This window comes from Chaetodon trifascialis, chromosome 6 (genome assembly GCF_039877785.1).
Source record: "Chaetodon trifascialis isolate fChaTrf1 chromosome 6, fChaTrf1.hap1, whole genome shotgun sequence".
Taxonomy (NCBI): Eukaryota; Metazoa; Chordata; class Actinopteri; order Chaetodontiformes; family Chaetodontidae; genus Chaetodon; species Chaetodon trifascialis.
In genome coordinates this window covers 5,508,693-5,533,110 of record NC_092061.1, presented here as the reverse complement: position 1 = coordinate 5,533,110, position 24,418 = coordinate 5,508,693, and the positions used below count along the sequence as shown (strand labels likewise).

The window sequence follows — 24,418 nt, the reverse complement described above, 5'->3', positions numbered from 1 at the left end:
TGTGGTGATCCTTTTGCTTTCTTTCTTTTTTTCTTTTTTTTCTCTCAGAGAGCTGGAAATGGCAGACTGGGTGGGTGATATGCCATCAAAATGACGAGAGAGAGAGAGAGAGACAGAGAGAGAGAGAGAGAGAGAGAGAGAGAGTCTTGTATGCCTGTTATTCATTGTAGTTGTTCCAATGTTTACTTGTTAACACCCGTTCTGGATTGACATTTGTGATATTTAAATATATGAACTCGCCTTCTTTATTAAATATTACAATAAAGTTTGGTTTCAGTGTTTTATGAAACTGAACATCAGCAACGATGAAGTGTGACTGCAGTGTTGCATTGAATTACTGTTTACAGCTCTACAGCCAATGTATTGTAGTAGTGTTGTATTGTAGTGATCTCCTAAATGTTTATTTCTCTTTTATTCATGCTTCTTTCTCTGAACGAGCTCCTCTTACTCACCCGATAGTGAGTACACTCAGTCATGTAAGCTATAATGCTGCCACTCTAACATGATTGATCCTCGCTCCACCAATTAACCACAGAGGTGAAAAGTTGAAATGGTTCACGGAGACATCCGCCAACAATGGGATTCATCACCTCTCAGCTATTTGTCTTTCTTGCTTCCTTTTCTGCTTTGCTTCACCTCACCACTTCATCCTCTCTTTCATGGATCCCCGTTCACGGGCGGAGAGGGGGGGTCAGGTGTAGCTCAGGTGTGCTGCGGACAAAGGCAAAAAGAGTGCGAGTGAAGCTACTGTGACCATATCTATTCATCTCCAGCTGCCTATGGCTAAAACACTGGCTGAGGCCGTTCAGCAGCTCAGCACTGCTTTGTTTAACCAATCGCAAGGCGTGACGTTGGAAAGTGAAAGTACCTGCAGCCTCGTTCCGCCCGGCCTCAGGCGTGACAGACAGGCCTGTCAGCGAGCGACATGAAACACCTCGCTAGGAAAAACAGCCAGCCAAAACCAGGGTTGCTCGCATGTTTTACTGCCGTGTGAATCAGTGATTTGTTGTTTTGTCTTTTCACTTTGGATTAGGGCCAATAAAGAGAATCGGGATGGTTGAACTCCATCAGTGGGTTCATCTCTTTCTGTAGCATGTCCTGCATCCTGTGGCTGACTTACAACTCAGCTGCACACAGCTGGTGTTTTCACTCCCTTGTGTGCTCCAATACAGCAGATGTAGTTGAAAAAGACACACAGCCAAACATGCGCTTACATACACAATGTCATAAGTGTGTGGGAGTCATACCGACTTCTTATTCTCACCCCCAAACATTGAGAGGAAAGGCACACCCGCCCACACAGACACCTTTTTACACACTTTACACCTAGAGAAGATCACTATCCGGAGGATTTATAGATCCTAATAGACATTCCTTGCAGTACCCTGGATGAGATGTCAGAATTGATGGCATGCAGACTTTTATTACCTGGTATGGTGTGTGTAATTAGGTTAAATAGATGGGGTTGGACACGCATGGTAAAGGCTACATTTCTCACCCCGGCTGGATTTATTGGCCACGCTCCGCTCTCCGAGGTCTGCTCTAATGCACTCATTTGCATGGGGCCACATGTAGCTGATGTGTGTATTACTGTTACGTCAACTGCTAAGCACAATGACAAGGGCCAGCTTATGAATAGTTTGGTTCAGCGGTTGGCAACGGCCTGGCCCGCCAACTGCCTATTAGCTATGATATGAAAGCTGCCTGGCAAGTGTTAGATTGATACTTGACATGTCGAACAAAGCTCATTGTCATTGTAATTACTATACGTTGAGTCTTAATTTCATGGTCGTCCATATTGCCAGCGTGATAGGGCTGTCTGTTACTTACATCTTCAGTAACAGCTGTCTATTCAGCCAGTGTATCCATCCGCCTTTCATATGTTCAACAGTCTCAGGAATAACGACTTCATAATGACTATAATCACCTCAGATGTAATTATAATGCATAGCCATTGGTACAATTAAACTGTATTTTCTGAAGAAACATACCACTTTTTTCTTCTTCCTCCAGATGTCCAATCAAGTGTAAATCACAGATAAACTAATAGCAGAGGATTATATGTGCTATGACCCGTTCATTGAATAGACTTTAAAAGGAATCACTTTATACCAGTTACTCTGTCATTTGCCGGAGGGTCCATCCCATCTGTCTGTTAAGGACAAGCTCATAATGAAGTGTATTTGTTGAAGTAAGTTGATAATGAGAGCTAGCCGGCCAGCAGTAATGACAGTGTAGGAGTACAGACAGTGGCAGTAGCCTGCAGTGGTGGATGTTACTGTTCAGACTTTTCTGACCTTCACAGATTCCAGTTTCCCCTCCAATACCCATCATCAGATTGAATCATTGAGGAGGCGTGTGTGCTTGTACTTACGTGCTTGCGGGAGTGTGTGTGTGTGTGTGTGTGTGTGTGTGTGTGTGTGTGTGTGTGTGTGTGTGTGTGTGTGTGTGTGTGTGAGTGAGCGCACGTGCAAAAATGGCAGGATGATCTCATTCACCAAGGTCTCCCCCTCCTAGTTTGGGGGGGAACAAAAATAATCTTGCAAAGAGGGACGTTCACATTCACACGCGTTCATGCACACAACCCGCCTCCGGCTCCAAGGCCAGGCAATTGGCTTGAAGCAGCTGAACCATGTTACTCCACACACACACACACACACACACACACACACACACACACACATACACACACACACACACACACACACACACACATACAAACACACATGCAGGCTCAGTCTCCCATTTCCTTGAACCTGGCTACTTGCCTGTGCATCAGGACGACTCTGTAAGCCCTCCACTGGGATGTGGGGTGCATAGCAAAGCAATTTGTCTCATTTCTCCTGCATCCTCTCTCTCTTTCCGTCCATCTACCTGTCTTTATTTTCTTTCTCTTGCATGCACATGCACTACTTCCTCCCCTCATTCGCTTCTGCTCCCTTTTTATTTGCATCTTTCCTCAACTACTACATGCTCAACACTTTCTTTCTCCCTGTTCCACCCTGCCTCAACCCCCCCCCCCCCCCCCCCCGGGGTAGGAGACACCGTAGAGGGGTCTGCTGAAGGCAGGGCCCATTGACAGGCTAGAGTGGCAGTAACTTATTGTCTATTGATGGAGTGTGACAAATCATGTGGGAACGCAGGGGTGCGTGGCAGCAAGAGCCAGGGTGTTGAGTACGTGAGCGTGCCTGCATGTGTGCTTGCATTTCAGATGTGCGTGTGTGTGTGCATGTATGCCCGCATGTGTTTGTGCCTTTTTGTGTCTATGCCTGTGTGTGTGTCTGTGCGTGACGTCTTAGTGTGGGGCAGGCGGGCATAGCCGAGACCCTTCACAGCTCATTTAGCCCAAATGGGGCCACCTGGGTGGTGAGGGAGCTCAGCGGGGCGGCCCTGGCACTCTGGAGCCCCGCTGACAGCCCCCAAATATAGGGGCTCCGTCGGCCTATTAATCAACACAGCCACTCTGACAAATCACCAGAACTATGACCTAATGAGAGGGGGAGAGAGGAATGAGGGGAAGGAAAAAGGTAGAGACATAATGGAGGGGGTGGAGGGGGCACAAGAGGTATATGGACGAAGGTGGAGGGGTTGTAAGCATGGAGGCTAAGAAGTGACAGAGAGAGCAGAGGCTTAATGAAAAGGAAATGAAAGAAGGAGTAGCTTGACATCGCGACTGGCAGTGCGGGCCATGGGGGTAAGCCGTGAGGTAATGAGAGGAGAATGCTAACACAGTTGTCATCCGTAGCTGATCCTCAGTTCTCTAGTCCGACTCACAGAAAACCAATTGATTTGTTATGAAAGCCCAAATCATGCACTCCAAAATGTAACAGAGTGGATTAGCAAGCACCCTCTCCGCCCCACCGATTCTCTGTCGCTGGAAAATAAATTAGACTACAAACGCTTTCCAGACACTTTTTTTTTTGCAGATGCTTCGGAGCAAATTAGAGGTGAGAAGACGTTTGAGTTTGAAAGCAAACAGCATTGATGTATGTCTCCTTCTCTGGTTCCCACCCTGAGGTGAGCTAGCATCTAATCTCTCCACTACCAATCTCAGGTCCAAATCACATTAGCCGGGATCAGAGGTGAAACTGGAGCTTTTCAACAGCAGCCTGTTCTCACTAATGAACCCCCATGGCCATCCACTGCATATTACAGCCACACTGAGTGAGGGGGAGAAACTTTTGCAATAATCATTATGTAATTGCACAATGCCTGGGTTTCCATTGCCCTGACATTTCGAAAGCTCGATAGCAATATCTTTATGCTTCTCCATAGGGAATATGTTTGGAATGGCTGCACTGTATATGATTGATGGTTTTCTGAGGCTAAGCAATCTGCCTTATTGTAATTATATAGTGCAGTGTCTGTCTGAAGTTTATACTACACAATATTAGTTTATTTGCAATGAATTTTGTGTTGTGAACCCAGATTGACTCGGCTGACATTGATTGCGTTTGTTTAAGTGACCCAGCTGTTAAGTCACTCAATCAGGAGAATACAAGCCCGACTCGCACCCACAGCTGACACTGCCACTGCTGCACACACACACACACACACACACACACACACACACACACACACACACACACACACACACACACACACACACACACACACACCTCATCTACAGCTTCTTCCTCTCTTCTCATTCTAGGAATCTTAACAAAATCTGCATCAAAGGCAGAGCTCTACTTTTCTGTGGCCAATTAATATGCAGTCTGCCACCGAACACTAGAGTGAATATTCAAAAGCAGCACCTTCCTATTGACTTGTATCTGTCTGCTGTGCTGTCCAGCTATGGGATCTATGTGATGTGCTAAGCCCAGCCTGTCTGCTCCATCGACTGTCCCAGGATGGAAGGCCCGTGGAGAGGATGCACAACTGCATGCTCCTCCCATCCATTACCTGCTCATGGTAACTCTGCAACAGCTTCTGCTTCTGAGTCTGTGGAGGCGAAAGCCACATACACATCTTGTCAGGTGTGCACACACACAATCTGCTCCCACTGACGGAGGCTCATTGATGAAGGTGTTACAGATTGCATGTCTCTGTGTGTGTGGATCCATCACCAACTTATATGAAAGGCATTTCTTTGCCCAAGGTGACTAATGGAAGGCACTTTCCCAATTAACTAGACCTATTTGTTCTGCTTTGTGTAGTTTGTGCACAGAAATAATAAGATCGTCTGCCACCAAAATGTGTGCTACTTTTAAATCAATGACAGTTGGAGCTTTTTCTTGCTTTCTTAATCAGTGGTTTGTGAAAATGATAGTTCCAGACGTTGCCTCTGTTTGCTTATTTAAGCTAAATCTCTACTCGCTGTATTTAGCTGAATGATGTAAATACTGATGAATCAAAATCCACTGATTATAAGCATTAAATCCATCGTCTGATCCAGTGTGTGGCTGGACAATTACTGTGCCACCCCCTTCAGCAGCTGCAGCTATACAGTGCACTGTGCTCCCTGAATGCAAAATGATACAATCATGAATGTATAGTGAGATTTATCCTCCTCCTGACTGACTGTACAGTATATATACTGCATTATAAACTGCATTCTCACTTTGCAGTGGCTCCAAAGTCTGCCTGTTTTGTCTGTGCCATCTATTGTCACTACACTGGTTGTCAGTGTGCTGATATGACTCTATTAGTGACTCTAATTCCTCTACATTACATTTATATTAAAAATTAAACGCATCTTTTTATTTTGCATGGATTTTTATTAAGACCTTTTTGAAGCTTCTGCCTCGGTTCCAATGTCTTAACTGCCCACTCATTTAATCTCATGGCAAATTCTCACTGAGTTGTAGACAAGGTCACCGAGGACAGAGTGCCAACTTTTTAACCATTTTTTCTCAAAAGGGAGACCATGACTGATGCGAGCTGACATTTAATGATGATGATGGCAGCTTCAGCCTGTAAAACAGCATATTAGTGCCCCTCGCCTCCCTTTATGACCTGCACAGCTCCAGTAGTACATTAATGTCAATAATGTGCTTAGTTCTTTCTGGCACATTAGTGCTACAAGGAAATGAAAGTGTGGGCCTCTACAGCAAAGCAGCCGAAACTCGACATCACAGGGATAAAGGTTAGAAAAACCTGCTCAGCATGTTACGCTGCCATTAGTTGTGTTTTTTTGTGATATGTGTTTGCAACCAAATCATGAATCATGATGTTACCCCATTCTTTTCATAGAATTTGACAGTGTTTGCGTTTTGCTTGTAAGAAACACTGCCAGAGGGCTGTGTGTATGTGTGTGAGTGTGTGCATGTATGCTCTCCGGAGCTGACAATAGACCTTTACAGCATCAAATCCCTACAAGGTGAGGCACAACTTAAAAACGTCTTTTCATCGCCTTCCTTATCTCTTTCACACTGCTGTTGGCACCAAGAAAGAGGAAGAAAAACTGAGAGAGGGAGCATTATAATTTTATTATAAGGACAGAAGGGGTAAAATAGAGCATGAGCGATAAGGATCTGGAGATTAGGATGGAGCAGAACAATAAATTATGCAAAGTGTTTGAAAACACATACAGCTATAATTAAGTGGCATTTGATTTTAAATGAGGTGACAGCGAGGATTTATTTATCTCCTTAACCCCCTAAAACTGCCATTAGCATGGTGGAAAATGAACTGTTTGAAATGGTAAGAGAACAAGGCCCTGATCTGATACACAATAACAGAGCACCCCCCAGCCATAGACTGATACACACACACACACACACACACACACACACACACACACACACACACACACACACACACACACACACACACACACACACAAACACAGAGAGAGAGAGAGAAAGGTAAGATCAATGTCTGCATGGACTAATCAGTTCAATGCAGGCCCAGCAAAACCATGGGAGCCCATTGCTAATAATGTCATTATGAATGGAGCCTGAACACTCTGTATTACAGTTAGGCCTGCAGTGAGGATTTACACCCCAACTAGTGTCAGTTAGTTGTCCTAATTTCTCCACACTCTGCAGCTATTGATAGGAAATCTTAACATATCTAATTGTTAAAAGCGTTCAAACATCAGAAAACATTTATCTTTTAACCACAACTGGTTAGACACAGGATGTAGGATTCGTGTGCGCTTCTCAAACAACACCTTTGCTGATGTTTTATATGTGTGCTGGAAAAGAAAGTCCACTAAATCATGAATCTATGGCAATGCAACCTTGATGTAACGCGTGGGTGCCCACTACCTCAGTGCCTGATGAAAGGGTTTTCAGTAAGTCACTGCAATGATGAAGCTACATTGCTGCAGTTTCTTCCTGTCTGACAGATAAATACAGTAGTGTAACTGCGTAAAGCATCAGTAATAATAAGCTAAATTCCGACCCTTAATGCAACCAAATGAAAAGGATTTATCCCTGCATATCTCTGCAGTTACGTTGCAGCGTTCGTGAATTAGATGGTCAGTTTACCTGTGAATAGGTAACACTTGCTTTTCTGCACTGCAGCATGAACTGGGTGTCAGTGCTGCAGCTTATGAAGCTTAATTATGGTTGGAATTCACGATCCTACTCATGATTATTTCATATCCCAAGAACAGAACTCATAGCTGTGACTTTTTGTCTTCTTCTTAGCATTAGCTTTGATGTGGTCTTCGATTTTGTTACCGGGTTCCACTGACTTCACTTCTGTTCTAACACGTCTGCTTGTTCTTCAGCTCGATCTCTCAGCATGAAATGAACCATGCTACCAACTTACCCAACTAAGCCACGACACGATCCATAAAAAAAAAGTAGAGTGTGCTGAAATATGCAATTTATTCATAGTGGCTATGGAGATGATATATAGCTGGGTTTGAATAGAAGTTTTGCCAGATCAATGTCTGAGAGCGAGGCCTTTGTCTGAGAGCAAGTCGCAGTTTCTCAACCCTCAGCGCTCCTTAGTAGATTTCACAGTTTATATATGCACAAATGACAAAGAGAAAGTACTGAATAAGTAATAGGCTATTTCCTGGTAGCAGATTGAGGTGAAATCTTTTTTTCCCTCTGTATGCTGTTCAGTGGGGAGATAGCACGAGTGAATTCTTGTTCTCAGTGTTTGTGCTTGTGTGTGTGAGGAGGGCAAAATCTAAAGCTACTGACTGTTTATCTGAACCATCTTTGTTCATTAATTCATGGGTGATATTGTATGCATTTGGTGACGAGGTTTAAAGGAGTAGACCCCGATGCAGACAGAAGACACAGGAGGAGATGGCATGTTATGACAGGCTTTAATGATTATTTTCTTAAGGAAGTTGGGGGGCCTGCAGATCGGCTGGTGACAGACGAAGTTGGGCCGGTGAGTTGAAGGTTCAGGCGCATTGCAGAGGAAGGCTGATGAAGGCAACAAGTGCTGCCAGGCTGGAGACAGGTGAATGTTGTGCTGTGGCAGGCAAAGATTGGAAGAGGTGTCTCCTCAAAGGCAGCTCGTGGACCAAGGCTGGACAAAGCTCGCATGCCACAACGAAAAGAAATTCAGAAACAAATCACAGTGAGATCGTCAAGGAAGTCTTGATGAAGTGATGAGGTGCAGCCTTAAATAGACGGGAAGCACTATGAGAAGCTGAGGAGTGATCAGGGAAGCAGCTGGGACTCAGGCAGAGGTTTGCGTTGAGGCTCTGTCTTCCTTAGTGTCTTTTTAGCTTGTGTATGAGTTGTAGTTGTATTAACTATGTGCACTTATTTGTGCGTGTGTGCATTTTGTGATTGGGAGCCCCTCCTTCCTCCTCCTCGTTTTTCTTCCTGCTATCTATTTCTCTCCCTCTGTCTCTCACCTCCCGTCCTTCTCTCTCTTTGGCTCATGGGGGAAGACAGATTGCCTCTGCTGAGATTTTTGATCCCTGAGACCTGCAGGCACACTGGAGCTGTTAACAGGTACCTGCCCGCCAGGCTGAATGATTGACTTACTGACTGCCCGACTAACTTAGCCTCACCTCGTTACTGTGGTAACATTCAAGAGCAAGGCGATGGAAGGAGGAAGAGGGTGGTCATGGCATATTTTGCTCCTGTCTAAAAATCTGAGTGTAAATGCATGAATGTTAATCAGATGGAATCAAAAGGTTGAGGTTGAGTCACGTTTTGGTTCTTTCTGGAAATAATTGTTCTGCGCCATGTGGTGGGAGTTTGCGACGTGGTGTCAGACGGGCGTCAGGCATGCGTAGGACACGGCTGAAAGGTGCCAAGGTGGTTGGCTTCCTTAACGAAGGGCCTAGCTGTAATGATTTACAGTAGCTCAAGTGAGAGAGGTCACACACACACACACACACACACACACACACACACACATACCCTAAGCACACACACATGCTTGCATTTCTACGCATCACAACCTCCTCTTGGGTGCTGTTTCAGTGAAAGGTGCCAGCCTCCTCAGCCATGCTCCTAACAAGAGCCAAACAGACTCAGGAGGAAGAAAAGAGAGGTGAGGTAAGGTGGGGGAAAGCGAGGTGAGGAGGGGAGATAAGAGGAGCAGAGAGCTGTCAACCTCCTGGGACATGTGCAGAACTCAGCTTCTCTGTGGAGCAGTCAGCCACTGCGCTGCACTGACCGGCCGACGCTGGCTGTGTAGACTTGGCAGGTGTTTGGCTATTTGCTGTTGTCTGCATGTAATAATACATTCACAAACAGCAAGGATTCTAAATTGGACCTCACCTTGTCAAACACAAACAAGGCCCCTCACCCTTTTCTCCCTGGAGCAAGATTTGATAGATCTTACCCACAGAAGCACAGCAAGCCTGTTTGAGGAATGTACCAAACTGTGTCCAATAGACTAGCACTCACAGTCACACTGTGGTGGACAAGCAGCCTAATGATGTCTGAAATACCAGCACAACTGCTATGATATGCTGTGATAATTGCTACCCTCCTGTCCGCAGTACAAATAAATGTGGAATCGGTGGGCAAACACATTAATATGGAAATGTCTACATTAATTTGGAGCATGATCTAAATTATTCAGTAATTAAGCCACTGCAAATTTACACAAACTTTCCCCTGGATGACTGGAGAGAATAGCGAGGAGCTAGAAACAGCCATGCAGAGGGATTTGAAATATGTGGTCACATGATGAGAATACAGAGCCGTATTCCTCCAAATAGCAAATTGGTATCTGGCGTAAACACAAAATTGGCCCACAAACACACACAGTAATGCATATACAACCCTAACTAAGAGTTCCTCCTGCAAAGCAGATGTTGTTGTTTATTTCTATAGATTGGTAGCCTCCACCACCTTCACAGCACCACATAAAATAATGCCTCTACATCATGGAGGTGATATACAGCAGAGCAGCTAGCATAACATCCACTTTATGATGGATGCATATATATTTAAAATCAAACAGTAACCTACAAGAGCAGTTTAAATCATGCTTTTAATGGTTGGCAGTGGATAATAATGGAGTTATTATGATCATTAGTAGTATTATTGTTGGTATTTATTATTTTGGACTTTTTAATGCAACCATGGACTAAGAGACTACCATGACATGCTCATTTACTGTATATTTTTTGAACACTTCAGTTAAATTAATTGTGCTCAATAGTGCACCCGATTATTTCTAAGAATGGCAAAGTATGCTGAAGTCATGCAGCCTCACTCCACTGTTAAGCCTTACGATTCATACACCCACAGTCCGAGGCTGAAGTCAGTTTAAGTGCAAAACAAAGTCACTAAAACAGCAACATTGTGACAGTTGCATCAGCACCATAGGCAGCATTACACATCAAACTAGCAAGACTGCGGCAGCGAGCAGCTCAGGGGACATTTATTCTCGTGTCTCACATATTTATTTCTTGATATTGGCAAACATACAGTGAAAAGACTCAATATTTTTAACTGTCTAAAAGCTGGAAGACGATTCAGGAAAACAACCAAAACAGAAATGATGCGTTTTTGATTGTGGTCTACTTGCTACACTTCGGGGGCTCAGGTGGGGGCTAATAAAGCTCAGTCGACGTTTCCCAGGTGAATGGAATCTGGAAAAAGTGCCTGACCTGTTTGGGTTTATCCATCCCGAAGTCATCTGGAATTATATTGATTAATTCTCCAAAATGGAGGTTGGGAGAAGAGCTGCGAACAGATGCACAACTGCCATCCGGTTCTGAGGGAGCCGCTGGTGGCAAAAATGATGATGTTACCTTAAAGTATGGCACTACTGCAGGATGGGTCAAGGTGCAAGGCCGTCTGGACGAGGCTGCCGGCTTTCTTCAGATTCCGTTGACATCTGAATCCTGCAGGTATACAGAGGTCTGACAGAGAGAAAAACATTAAAATTAGGAATTTAGAAAAACAGTAGGTGCATGCACGTGCATATGTCATATCTCGTGCAGAGACCACATGTGTTGTCTAAACCCTAAACATCTATTCCTAAACCAACCAAGCAATTTTGGTGCCTAAACCTAAGCAAACTGTTTCACAACATCAACCACATGACAGCAATGGACTAGTATGCCTGTCGCTAGTCCTCTCCATGTGTCATTTTGGGAGTCCCTGGCAATTTGACCTTTTCACTCATTTCCGTTCGGATCAGTATGACAACATGTTTAAAATACACGCAGAACTGAAGAAAGCACAGGTGTTACCTTTCAGAGTGTAACTTTTCAGTAGGGATATGTCACAACATTATATCCTCATCCTCTCTCTTCCTCAGCCTCCCTCTGTCTTTGGACTCCTCAGCGTTAGGGTGTGTGTCTGCATCCGTGTGTGTGGTGTATTTGAGGAAAAGGCCCTTTGTGCCGTCTGATGTGCTGGACTTATCATTGCTTGGATTCGGAGTTTAAAACCAGAGTGTGTTTGAAGTTTTGTGTTTGTGGTTCCTGCTGTGCATGCACGTCTGTGTGTCTTTGTGTGTGTGTGTGTGTGTGTGTGTGTGTGTGTGTGTGTGTGTGTGTGTGTGTGTGTGTGTGTGTGTGTGTGTGTGTGTGTGTGTGTGTGTGTGCGCACGCCTCTGAGACTGGGCGTGTGTGTGTCTGTGCCAAAGCACGTCCAAGCGTGTCAACTTGTGTAACTGTGGATGTCCTTTCAAAGGGCCTTCACAGATCTGTCCGAGGCCCTTTGATCAGGCGTTCTATGACTCGCCTGCTCTCGACGGCCCTCGAGATGGGAGGGTGCGTGATGTGTGGGAGACGCGGCTGGTTGGACATGGATGAGACTGTGGATTTGACCCACACATTCGCATGCACACACCAACAGAACAAAAGTGCAGCTTCATTCAAATGCAGTGCATCAGGACTCCGAAGTGAACGGAAAAGACGCAATGTTGGACAATGCAGATGTCTGTGCATGCATGTGTGTGTGTGTCTACACATGTGCATGTGTGTTATTGTATTTTTTTTCTTTGTTGGGCTAGTTTTGACTTAGATAGAGAGGTTAAGGTTAGCAGTTGCAAAGCTAATTTCATCATCCTCTCAAGTATTGTAATACAACATTGTGCGTGTGTGTGTATTTGAGTTTTTCTCTCCCGACCACAGCAGCTGTCGAGGCCCTGTTCAGCTTTTCTTTGAAATAGACTTGCTTTGATAATGCATATTTTTTGTCCTTGTTGATTTAGTGTGTTTCTTGTAGCTTTTGAGTGGACATCAGTTTGGATTGAGATGAATCTCAGGTAGGCTCTAATACTGAGTGGCATCACTGCACTGCACGGACATACTGTAGACCTGACACTGAGTTGATCTGACAATAGAATGGATCAGTGTAGCGGCTAGTAAGTCAGAAGGTAGAGCATAATCCCTTCTGTCAAGTCTCTGTCTCGTCAATATTCAAATCCAGCCGGCTGTCCAATGGCTGTCAGTTACAATCTCCCTCTGGCTCATAGCCGAGCACAGGCACATATCTAAATTGAATTGGATGTTTGCTCCTCAATGGAAATGGAGTCGAAGAGATGACCCCCCGGCCTTGTATTGTGAACTTGTCAGTTGCCCCAACTGAACTAGATTCTAATGTACAATCCCCATTCCCAACTAATAACTTATCTTTGTTGTTTCCTTTTTTTCATACAGCTTCTCGTTTTTCTTTCACTTTGTCATTTAACTGCTGCCTCTCTCCCTGTTTTCTGTTTTGTTTTTTAGGGTTTTTTTTTTTTTGCTTTATTTCAAGGAAAGCTGTAGATCAAGATCAAAATTTGGACAGACATAAACCCCAACTGCTACCTGTCACCTCTTAGAAGTGCTGCGTTCTCTCCTGCGATGATGTATTCCCATGCGCTCTGCCTCTCAGACACCTGCGTTCACTGCATTGCTACCTGTAAAACCACAACACCAAAGGCCAAATGTAGTAATGAGAATAATAATAATCCTAAACTTTATATATTTTGCACCTACAATAAAGTGAATAAACAAGAAAATAAATGGAAACGGGCAAATTAAAACAAGTACCGTGATAAAACCAAGCAATCACAAGAGTAACAAACAGAAGAGGAAGCAAATAGCAAGAGGAATTATGCTCAGGACAATGAGATATGTAAAAGATCGAGATAAAACAAAGGGAGACTTAAGAACAAAAAATATGGAAAAGAATAAAGAAAAGGAAGACTGACAGTTGAAGGCAATGTTGAGATTTCAGCTGTCCTTTAGAAATGTTCACAGAGCTTGCATCTCATAGCCTTAGGGAAGGAATTCCATAGTTCTGGTGCATATAAAAGCGTGAAATGAGATCGTATGGACATGGCTGCACGAGGCTACGCACACATACCCAGCGCATCCTGCCACAGTATGTACATCCCTCCACCAACTGCATTCATCCACTCATCTTTACCTTTAAACACCTAACCTTAAACTCTGAACTCTGGCATCAACGAGAAGAAGCTGCTTGAAAACTTTCATCCGTCAAAGGTTCGTCCAGCTTTCTGTGGGAGGACCGCTCACTCAGTGATGTCCAGAAGCTACTTCTTCATAACTCACAAGTTCTGATACATCAGTGCTCGTCTTTTTGTCCACAGACAGGGCGAATCACAGTGTCTCAGTGAATGAGGGACTCTCTTGTCAGTTGCAAACCCATTTTGTGATGTGAATTGCAGAGAAGGGGATTGTTTTTTTTTTGTTTTTTTTTTACAGAGAAATCTTATCAGAATCATCTTTCAGTCTAATCCCAGGTTCTAACCCCAAATGAGATGGTTGAAGACATGACAAGCAGTCAAAATGATGTTGTTTCAGTGAAAGTAACCTGTCTCTGAGAGTCTGAAACCTGAAAGTGGTTCTCACAGGGGTGAAAATGATAGAGGACATTTAACCACAGGCCCTCACTCTCTCTCCATCTCGCTCTCGTTCAGTCCCTCTCTTCCTATTTCTCTGACACATGTCGCCCTGGCATGCATGGAAAGGCCTGACCTTTGGAAAGTTTAGCACTTTAAATATTTAGGCTTGGGTTATGATGGATCCTCCAGGCCCCGCGGCAATGTGCAAAGCCTCTGATTAGGGCTGCTGTCAGAGTCATTTAGCCGAGTGTCTGGCTGTCGGTGGCGCTCTCTGTTTGACAGGCGAGCCTTTTAAACAAACAGCGGTCCCAGTGGCAGAGCAGGCAGGGCACCCAGCGCCGCACAAACACCCAACACTCTGAGAGAAACCACTCAGCCCAATGACAGCTGCAGAGGAAACCGCTGGCCACTGTCTCTCATGATCTTCCAGGCACTTTGTCTTCCTGCTCACTCACTTTCTCTCACATAATCTATACTTGCACCTCTGCCTGTTTTATTTTGTCGCTGTTCTTTTGTGATACGTCGATATTCTTCCTTTATCAGAGTTTACATCTCCTTCTTGTTATTCTCTGTCTCCGGGAGCTGCTGAAGCCAAACATCAAAGTTTCATCTGTGGTGTGTTTTGAGTAAGATTTAGTAAGGAAGTTGATTGCTGGATGATCTCTGAGCAGGGCTTATGCTCTTAATTTGTCAAACATCGCTGCTCATTATCAGCTGAGAATCAGAATGGATGCTCTCTGTCTTGTGTCTGCATCGTCCCATGATTAGGACAGCTTACATTGATGTTCACGTTGAAATACATCTGAGCCAGCCTTTTCATCTCACTCTGAGACAATCTCCCGTGGCATCAATCCTGTAAATATATGAGTCTTAATATGTGTGTCCTATTCTGTATTCAGAGGAAGAGCCAAGTCAGCAGCTCCAGTATTAATGCATGAGAAATGAGCAGAGCCCATAAGAATTAAAGGGTAAGACTCCCCTTATTAAGATGTAAATTCCGGGGAAAACTTGCCGAAATGAGGATACAGGGAAGTTATTGTCAACTTTAGCCTACTTATGCATTTCTAAGAAGCATTGTTGATTTGTAGTTGTTGAAATTAGATACACACAGCAAAGCACCTTGTGTATTTTTTGGCTCATTTTCAGCACGAGATCAACCAATCTCAACGACAATGCAACCTATACTTTATGGAACAATTTACACTTTTGGCAACATTATCTAGTGACAGTATACATGGCAACTGTCGTTGTAATTCAATCTCTGTCTGTGTGCTCCCTTTTGCTCTCTCTCTCTTTCTCTCTCCCTACCTCTCTCTCATTTCAAATTTGCACTTAACACCTTCCTGGGGAAAGGCTTCTCATTCATCAACGGTGTTTGTCCCGGTGACAAGCAGGGCGCCTCCTGCATATCAATATCAGCTAAGACAATGCTGAGCCTGTAACCTTCAGCTAAATGTCATTCTGCTTAATCCTATTTGAAAATTAAACATTGAAAAACCTTTAGCGTACCTTCCTGTCTTCCTTCCTCTCTCGCTCCCTCCTTTATTGGCCGCCATTCCTGCAGCTCTCTGCTCTCCCTCACTCCCTTCCTGCTCTTGTTTTGCACACTGTGTGACATTTGTATTGTTTTGTTTGCGTGAGTGTTTGTATCCCATAATGGTTATTTAGTGGAACTGATTTTGATTTTATGTCACTGAAAAAAAAAACAACATAGGGGCAATTTGTCTGCCCCCTGTAGACATCTGCATTCAGCAGAGTCTACAGCAGTCATCAAAGGCAGACTTAACTACTTCTCCCTTTGTTCTGTCTTTTTTGAGGTCCAGGCTGACACAAAAATTAGCCAGGAAAATAGAGAAACCAGTGACCAAACCGGTATGTGGAGGGAGAACGCTGTCACCTGAGAGGAAACATCTCTGTTAAAGCTTCATATTTCCATAAACAGATCCTCCACGTATAGATGATAATTACCACACTGATTGAAGTTGGGAAACTATGAAAGAGGCTGAAACTTCATCAAAGTGCTCTGCATTGAGAGGCCAGCTTCTTAGTATGCATGCGTGCTGTACTTGATGTTTTACCCCCTCTTCCTCCTTACGCGCATGCACGCCTCACACACATGCACAGAGCACAACTATACGGTCCATGTTTGAAGATACAGTGAGGAATGGGAGGGGAGGGAGGCCAGGATAAAAGGAGACGCAGAGATTGCAATGAAAATGCAATCATTTGCAGTCAGACAGATATAATTCTCCTTTGGAAGGAGTGTGATGCAGCAGCTCAAAGCCTTCAGCCAGCTCTCCATATGGATTTGATTGACCACAGTCACTCGTCAGGAGAGTCCATTGAAATACTGAGAGTGAATTACAACGTGACTACCCTTGATGTCTTCATATTGAAGCCCTCCATCTTTGTGGTGCACGAAGAATTAGAAAATGTAATGGAGAGACACACTGTGGAAGCGGTTAAACAAGACAGAGAAGATATGAGGAGCAGTTCCCTCCTGCTAAAAATTAGTCACCCGAACAGGGTTGGTATGAAGTTCAGCTGTTCTCATACATGATCCGGCCACAGCAAGCGCCAGATTGACAGACAGGGAAGACACATAGAGCCCTACTGTCAGAGAGCCAAAAGCATCTATTCCCTTTTCTTTCACTTTTTCTGTTTTAATATTTGCTAGAGCATCCCTTGAGCCTTGATTGTGTGTGTGGATGCTTGCAAGTCTGAAAGTGTGTGTCTGCATGAGTGCAAAACTGTAAGTGTGATAGTGTATCACAGCAGCAGAGGCTGACCCTCGCAGCATGAAAAGAGAAAGAGAAGACTCCCATGCGAGAACTTGAAGAGTGAGCATGTGGAGCCTCGGAGATTTTCAGGCTGCCGCGTGTGTGAGAATTTATTTTGGACAATGGGTTACTCCTCACTCACAGCCAATGGGATCCTTTCTTTTTTCTGTCAGACACAAATATAGAGGGGAGATGTGGGCACACAAACACAACAAAATATTGTTGGTGTGCTAATTCTGCATGTTGGCACAGTCTTCATACACCAAGATAACTTGTAGAGATTTAATTCTGCTGTATGTGTGTTTTCATTTAGTCCTGTGCGACGCCCCCGCCTGCTGTCTTGGAGGCTGTCCTGGCAACCTCAGCAGGCAGGTGGTTGACAGGGGAGGGTCATGAGCTGATTAAGCTCACCTGGGCTCTCAGGCTATAGAAGCTGGCCCTTCCTACAGCTGGCATCCATCTCACATCTTTGTCTTTTGGTCTGGTACCAGCTGATGTTCTGTTTCTCTGTGCTTTCCAGGTGGGAGATGCAGGAGGGGGCAGAGATGGAGGATGGGGAGAGATCTATGGTAGAGGAACTTCAGAAAGCCTATTTTGTTTGCTGCTGCAGCCCGAGACCGCAGGACCCTCCTGAAGCTGAGGCACTGGCACAGCAGACCCAGGGGGAAACACAACCATCCGATAAGAGCGCTGCCCAATAACAGCCCACGTAGTTGGAGTTTTTATCACATTGTAAATGTTTGCTTGTAATACTCACTTGCAGCTCTCGAGGTAGCAGAGTGTGTGTATGTGTGGATGCAATTGGGTTTGTGCATGCACTGTATGCAGCGAGTTCACATTATGTGTGTGTGCATGAAAAGATGAGTGAGAGAGCGGACAAGAAACTGTGGAACAACAGAAAGAGTGAGGGAGATGGTGCCTCCCTCTTTATGCACACGCTTCAGACAAACTCTCTGTGCTTTTCTGTGCTGCATCAGACGCATTTCATCTTTTTGGAGCACATCTCCAGAAATCAGTTCTGGGAAATGGAGGGCCTGGATTTGTTTGCCTGGGACAAGATGGGACTGTGTGATCACTGTCGGTAGTTGAAGTTTTTTTTTTTTTTTTTTTGAGACAGGGAGTGTAAAGACATCGGTGTCAGCATACTTCCTCCTGGTTCCTGAAAGCAAACATCAAATATTACGGTTTGGAAGCAAGATGATGTATGTTTTGATTACAGTGTGTCCCAAAAATCTGCCCCACGATGTAATATCAGTCAGTATTTTGTGCAAACTGAGAAAACATTTATTTTATGTGTAATACGATTGCTTAGTATATTTTTTTTCCAAGTTTGTCCCCAATTTTGTTATTTATGAGATGGAATGTTTTAGAATTAAACATGAAAATAAAATCATATTCTTACTTCACCACCGAATATGCTTCTTCTGTCATATGATCAATTTGTGTGATCTCTGCACAGTCAATAATTTATGATTTGACTATGAAGTTAGCACTACTTTTTTGAATACATTAGATGTTCTTCTTTATTATATTTGATGTTCAAATAAGGATTAAACAACTCAAATGCTCTTTTCATCAATAAGAACACAATTTCAGCTTATAAAGGCTCTGCACACCCTTTGCAATTCCTCTGAGAGGAGGGAAACATTTCCTGCTGCGGGGAGAGGTCTTCCTTTTCTGAACAAGAATTTAATGCAAATGTATGAAGATTGAAAATGCCTAATACACCTACAGAACACCAAAGACAACTAAATGTTTCAACCTCTGAATGAAGGCTGAAACGCAACAGCAGCTTGAATAGATGCAGCCAGCGCTTGTTATGCTTGTTCTTAGCTCATATAGCATCATCTCCAGCTTGTCCAATGCCCCTTCTCCTGCAGATGTTGGCATCAAACTGTTCCCCTGACACCTGTCCTGACTGAGCAGTCCAGTCATACGACCACTTTGCTCAATGCAACTGAACACCAGCCGCTTGCAAAATCATTCAATTTCGCAAATCAAATGTTTTAAATTTCAGAGCTGTTTGAGGCTGGTCTCATTGCCAGAATGTCAAACGCATTTTGTCATGGCCCTCACCATCTCGTACAAACACAGAAAGTGCACTTTAGGGTGTGTATGTACGTATTTTTGATGCCAAAACTTAACCAAGTAGTTCTGGTGCCTAAACCAAACCAAACTGCGACTGCTTCACAACATTAACCACATGTTAGAAAAGCTTCCTGACAGGAAGGCTTTGTGCATTGCTGGGATGAGAACATGTTGGACTTTTTTGCTCTTTATACTGCGTCACCTTGCTCTGACTGTCTAATATTGCTGCAGGTGGGTTTACGGTGGGTTGGCTGAATGCCTGGTGTGTCTCATACAGACCCTAAAGTGAGCGGTGTGAAAAAGCGTTGGTATTTGACACGCTGGGAATCAGAAAAGGTTGGCCGCACACTGATTGAAATGAGTTACCTACCTCCTTGCAAATGGCATGTGAATCCTCTTACCTGACTTTTCTGAACCTCTGTGTGAGGGCTAACTTTGGCTTTCACTCACAGGAAGGGAACACTTCTTTGGCCTTGCCAGTTAACACGCAGCAGCAATGTATGCTCTGCATTAGGCAAGCACGCTCAAACAGGAAAAACAAAGCCAGGATCCCTCTCACCAAACTTTGGAACCAAACGCAAATTTCCAGCCACATCAAACTGCAATGACAACTCTGAAGGAGCAACATTGAAAACTGACTCAGCTGTGACCCTGCCGTCACAAATCAGAATTAGTTTGTGTTGTTCTGACTCAAGCCTTTTAAGTTCTGTCTCATGCTTCATTTTCTCATCAACCTCTCCCTTTCAACTTGCCGCTGAGGCCTGCTGTCCTCTAGCTGTAACAAAAGCCGTTCCTTTTGCTGCTCAAAAGTTAAGCCAGGATTTAAACCAACAACACCAGGATCAGACCAGACAGGAAGCATCTTCACTTTGAAAACTCCTTCCTCAAACAAGTTAGCCTTCAAAATTGCTTTCATGTTCTCCTTCATTAGTTCATTTCAAAATGCTCTGTGATTTTCACCAGCTGCTCTCGACTGCAGCGCTCCAAACCCTCCACTGATGGGCCATAACCAAACAAAGAGCTTTAGCCATGAGGAGAGCAAAACACACATTGTTAAGCATGAGCAAAACAATTACACACTGGCACAGGAGCACACAGAAAGCCAAATGCACAACAAACCAGGGTGGGAAGCCCTTTCCTCCAACTGCCAAGCCAGAAACTAGCTAACTTCTCCAGTCTGCCCTACTTGTGGCAGGTACTTATGCACAGAAGTCCAATAGACTGGGAGAACAACTTTAACCTGCCAACCCACCTGCAGCTATGCATGTGCCCCCGAGACAACCACTCTAACCACTCACTACCACACTATAAACCCCAAGTATGCTTCAAGTGTGCAACAACCTGTGCTCAGCTCTTATGTGCCGCAAAATCACCAGCGTACCTACTATCTGACAGAAAAACAGACACTTGTCTACCCAAAATGCACAAAGCCCCACAGCATCAAACCAAAAAAACACAAAACTGACAACCTGTGCTTGCTTAAAACACATTTTAACTCATCCAAAAGTGTCTCCCAGTAGGACCTTCTGCAACTTACTACACTACTACAAACTCTGGACACACAAACGCACTAGAGACCCACTGATTGTCAACTTCAGTCCCAAATGACCAGCTCTGCCTGCACACCGTGTACCAGCCCTGATTTGCCTTAGACACGAGGTCAACAGAATTTATTTACCACAAAACAATGAAAACAAACACAAACAAATAGTGTTCTGCACAGTCAGCAGCATAGGCAGTAGATGAAATGTGCTGCATGTGTGTTGTGCTGTAAAAGCAAAGGAAAGGGAGCAAAGTAAGGAGATCAGCCCAAGGACTGGCTGCTGCTCTGGTTTCTATACATATGCTGCTGATTGAGCTCTTTATTGGTCTGCAGCCCTGCAGACAGAGAGCAAAGCAACAGCAGAGCAAACCAAGCAGATGGGCCGCCATACTGTTTACCTGTGGAATGTTCCAAATAGGTATTTTTTCAACTGTTCTTCAAGATATCTGTTTTCTATGCAGGAAAAATGCTTTGATCTCTTTCTTTCTCCCTCATGCGCCCACGTACAGTGAGTGCCTGTAAAGTTATCTGTTTGTATTTCCACTGGGCGACAGGTTCACCAGACAGCTGACAGTATTATTCATAACAAATCATTATAAAGAATGATTCCCCACAAAGAACAAACTGAATGCTCTATCATACAGTATTCATTCAGGAATTATCAAACCTGCATAAACATTTTCAAATCTCAGTGCTCATCGTGACACTTTTATACAGTCACAGCATTTTGACTCCTCAGATTTCTATTTCAGTTGATTGCCCTCAGTTTATCAGTGCATCATCCACAGGAAACTCTCACAGCAGAAACATGTTGGTTTGATTTACATGTGAGTACAACAGGCTTAGCATGTAGTGAGTCAACATGGCATTACAAGAAGACCATCCGTCTGCCAGAGCAGCCTGCTTTGTCCCAATTCCTTATTATCTGGCTTCAAGTTATGTACAATTCATAATGTGTTTGTCACCAACACCAACAAAGCAGTTATTAATCTGCTAAAACAAATGATCACATCAAGGATGATACTTCCAAACTTATGGCAAGACATGATGAGACACGAAAACACAAACAAAAGTCTTAAGAGTGGTTCTATATTTAACAATAAAAAGTTGCACACATATAACAGGAATCAATCTACTCCTCAGAATATTATATGAAATACCCTTTTATATAACGCAACGAGTCAATGCAAGCTCTCGTTGCATAATAATCTGAATAGTCCTGCTATTAATTTACAATAATTACTTCAAAACCACAATTTATTTTAAGCTTCAAGTACATCTACAGCTTGAACACTGGCTTAAATGTCTGCACATGTGGTTTGAGAGAGGAATCGGTATTCAAGTCCAAGTGAACTGACCCAACACTGGCACTCTCAGGTGCTACAGCGAGTGTTGACAAAGCAAGAAGCATCCCCTTTATCTTGTCATACAGTAGAAATCAATGCCACAATATGTCGTCACTGTTTCCTATTTGGGCCTCCTTTCGCAGCATTGCCAGCGTTTTGCTTGAGGAAACAGGGTAGCTCAGCTCCCCTGAGAAACAGCTTCAACTTCTAGAGGCCGTCCAGAAGTAGGGCATCCAGCTTTATTTTAACCACGAGGCTATTTCTGTGAATCGAAAGGCACGTGTCAAAAGATACAGTCGCAGGTACGTGATACAGGTGAGCAGGGTGTGGTGGGAGGTTTTTGGTCTGGCAGGTCTAGTTTCAACCATGAATGCAATCAAATAATGTTTTTTCTTTCACTTTTAAAGTGAGATGTCCATGTCACAGTTTTCTGAGGAAAGTCCTCAGCAGATCCACCACAACAGAGAGGAAACTGATGTCCCTGTGCCAGAGGTGGAGAGTCAAAACAAGGCATTATTCAACTCCTTAAATATGACTAAACTAACTATGATTAAAGTCTGTTTAATTTATGATTACACCATGTCTAAAATGCCCCACGGTCCCATCACAGCCACTCACATCTGCACCACTGAAGGTGCTGACACATGTAAACATCCTGAAGTATTTTCCTTCCTTCCTTTTCCTTACGTCGATCTTAAACTTGCATCACTGGTTGATATGTCTCTGTAAAATACAGACTGTGCATGTGCATGTGAAGGAACAATACTGTTGGCTGGTCATCTAAGTCACAATGAAAACACAGCATGATCAGTGATGATTCTTATGCAACACTGAAGATAAAAAAGTGAAGCTCTCAGGGTAGAAGAGTGGACTGAATGTCCTCTTAACAAACCAGCACACACCTAATGCAAAAAAGGCGCGGGACTCTCCATGTGCACGAGGCTCACTTTAATCTTTTCTCATAAAACAATGACTGCACCCATTTATTTAAATCATCACAGATCTCCTTTTCTCTCTTCATTGTCTAGGCCCTAATCCTAAAGTAATCACATGTAAGTGGTGCAGACATTACCTGTGGTGGAGGAAGTATTCAGACCCGTTACTTAAGTTGCAATAACAGTTTAAAAACACAACATTTCAAGTTTAAGCCCTTTATTAAAACTGTTGTTTTAAAAATTATTTTCAGTGATACTTGTGGCTAAATATTCAGATACAGAGGTGCTGTTTTGTAGAATTCACACTTATATAATATTCATCATTCACCATCTGTCTTTTCTTTTACAAACATCTGGAATGAGAAATAATTCAGTCAATAATTGTTTTGCATATGTCTGCACATACGCAGGTAAAAATGCATTTGTATACATGAGAGCATCTTGTGCATGTCATGTATGTTATAATAGTTTATTTTTTGTGCAAACAAATGAGAGATAAGAAAACAAATACATACAAATTAAAAGTAGAAATATGAAAATGGCGCCGACTCAGGAGTGTTATTTATATATTTATCACATGTATTACTGGAACATTAGTACTGGTGCATTAATGTGTGAGACATTTTAATACTGACAAGTGTAAACTAAATTTAAACAATTTTATATAGTGTTGAGTTAGTTTGGTGTAAAACAGTGCGCCATATTTGATAAGATGATCACATGTTTTAGGTGTAAAATCTTTATTTGCAAAGCGTCTAATGATCTGATAACAACACAGCAGCTGTGGAATAGATGTAGTGCACTAAAAAATATGATAAAAAGTAATGTAATATGGATATACTCTAGTATAGTACAAATACCGTGAAATTGTGTTTAAATAATTATTTTCCACACTGGACATCACATAATAGAGACACAATGAGGCGAACATCTGTACGACCCGCACAGCCAGCTGCTGTGTTACTGTCCCTTTAAATATCCCTTCCAGTCCGTTGCCCCGGTAACCCGGAAGCTTCACGCTCTCCACGCTCGCGCCGCTCAGAGAACTTCCTGTTTCAGAAATTTCAAGGAAGCAGCAGCAACTGGACAGTGGCGTGTACCGATGGTGCGTGAGTCGAACGAAAAGCTTGCATGCATCGACTGTAAACGGCTGTTCCTCCCCGAAACTCTGCCTTTCGCTTTGCTGAAGTGAAATAAAAGCACGAGTGTCCAACTGTAGCTCCACGTAGAGCGCGCGCACACATTCCGGGAGTTGTTCAGAAGAGTGCGAAACATTAAACAGATGTTGAGTGTTGGCGAGAAAGTGACAGAGCAGTCTGAAGAAGCTAAGTGTTTGATAATGGATGCTTTTTGCCACCTGCAGTGCAGGTTTAAATGAAGTATAACTTTGCTGTGTTTGCATTATTCATTCACTTGTCGCACGTGTGCAAAGTTGAGCTGCCATGCTAGCAGTTCAGTGTTTCTTAGCAGTAATGTCGACAAACTGTTGAACTTGGCTGTTTATGCAGCGTGTTATTGCAGTGTTAATTAGCA

The 24,418-nt window shown here is 43.6% G+C and overlaps 2 protein-coding genes across 2 annotated transcripts in view; both read left to right on the top strand.

Annotated features, from left to right (window-relative positions):
- Positions 1 to 18,379, top strand: part of kiaa0825 (KIAA0825 ortholog) — a 110,895-nt gene extending 92,516 nt beyond the window's left edge. The window contains exon 23 of the mRNA XM_070965449.1: positions 17,494 to 18,379. Coding sequence (XP_070821550.1) covers positions 17,494 to 17,674 — 181 coding nt within the window. The 3' untranslated portion in view covers positions 17,675 to 18,379. The remainder of the gene's footprint in view (positions 1 to 17,493) is intronic.
- Positions 18,380 to 23,943: 5,564 nt separating this feature from the next.
- The window catches only part of arb2a (ARB2 cotranscriptional regulator A), a 148,474-nt gene continuing 147,999 nt past the window's right edge, over positions 23,944 to 24,418 (top strand). The window contains exon 1 of the mRNA XM_070965379.1: positions 23,944 to 23,990. The gene's annotated coding sequence lies outside the window, so the exon portion shown is untranslated. The remainder of the gene's footprint in view (positions 23,991 to 24,418) is intronic.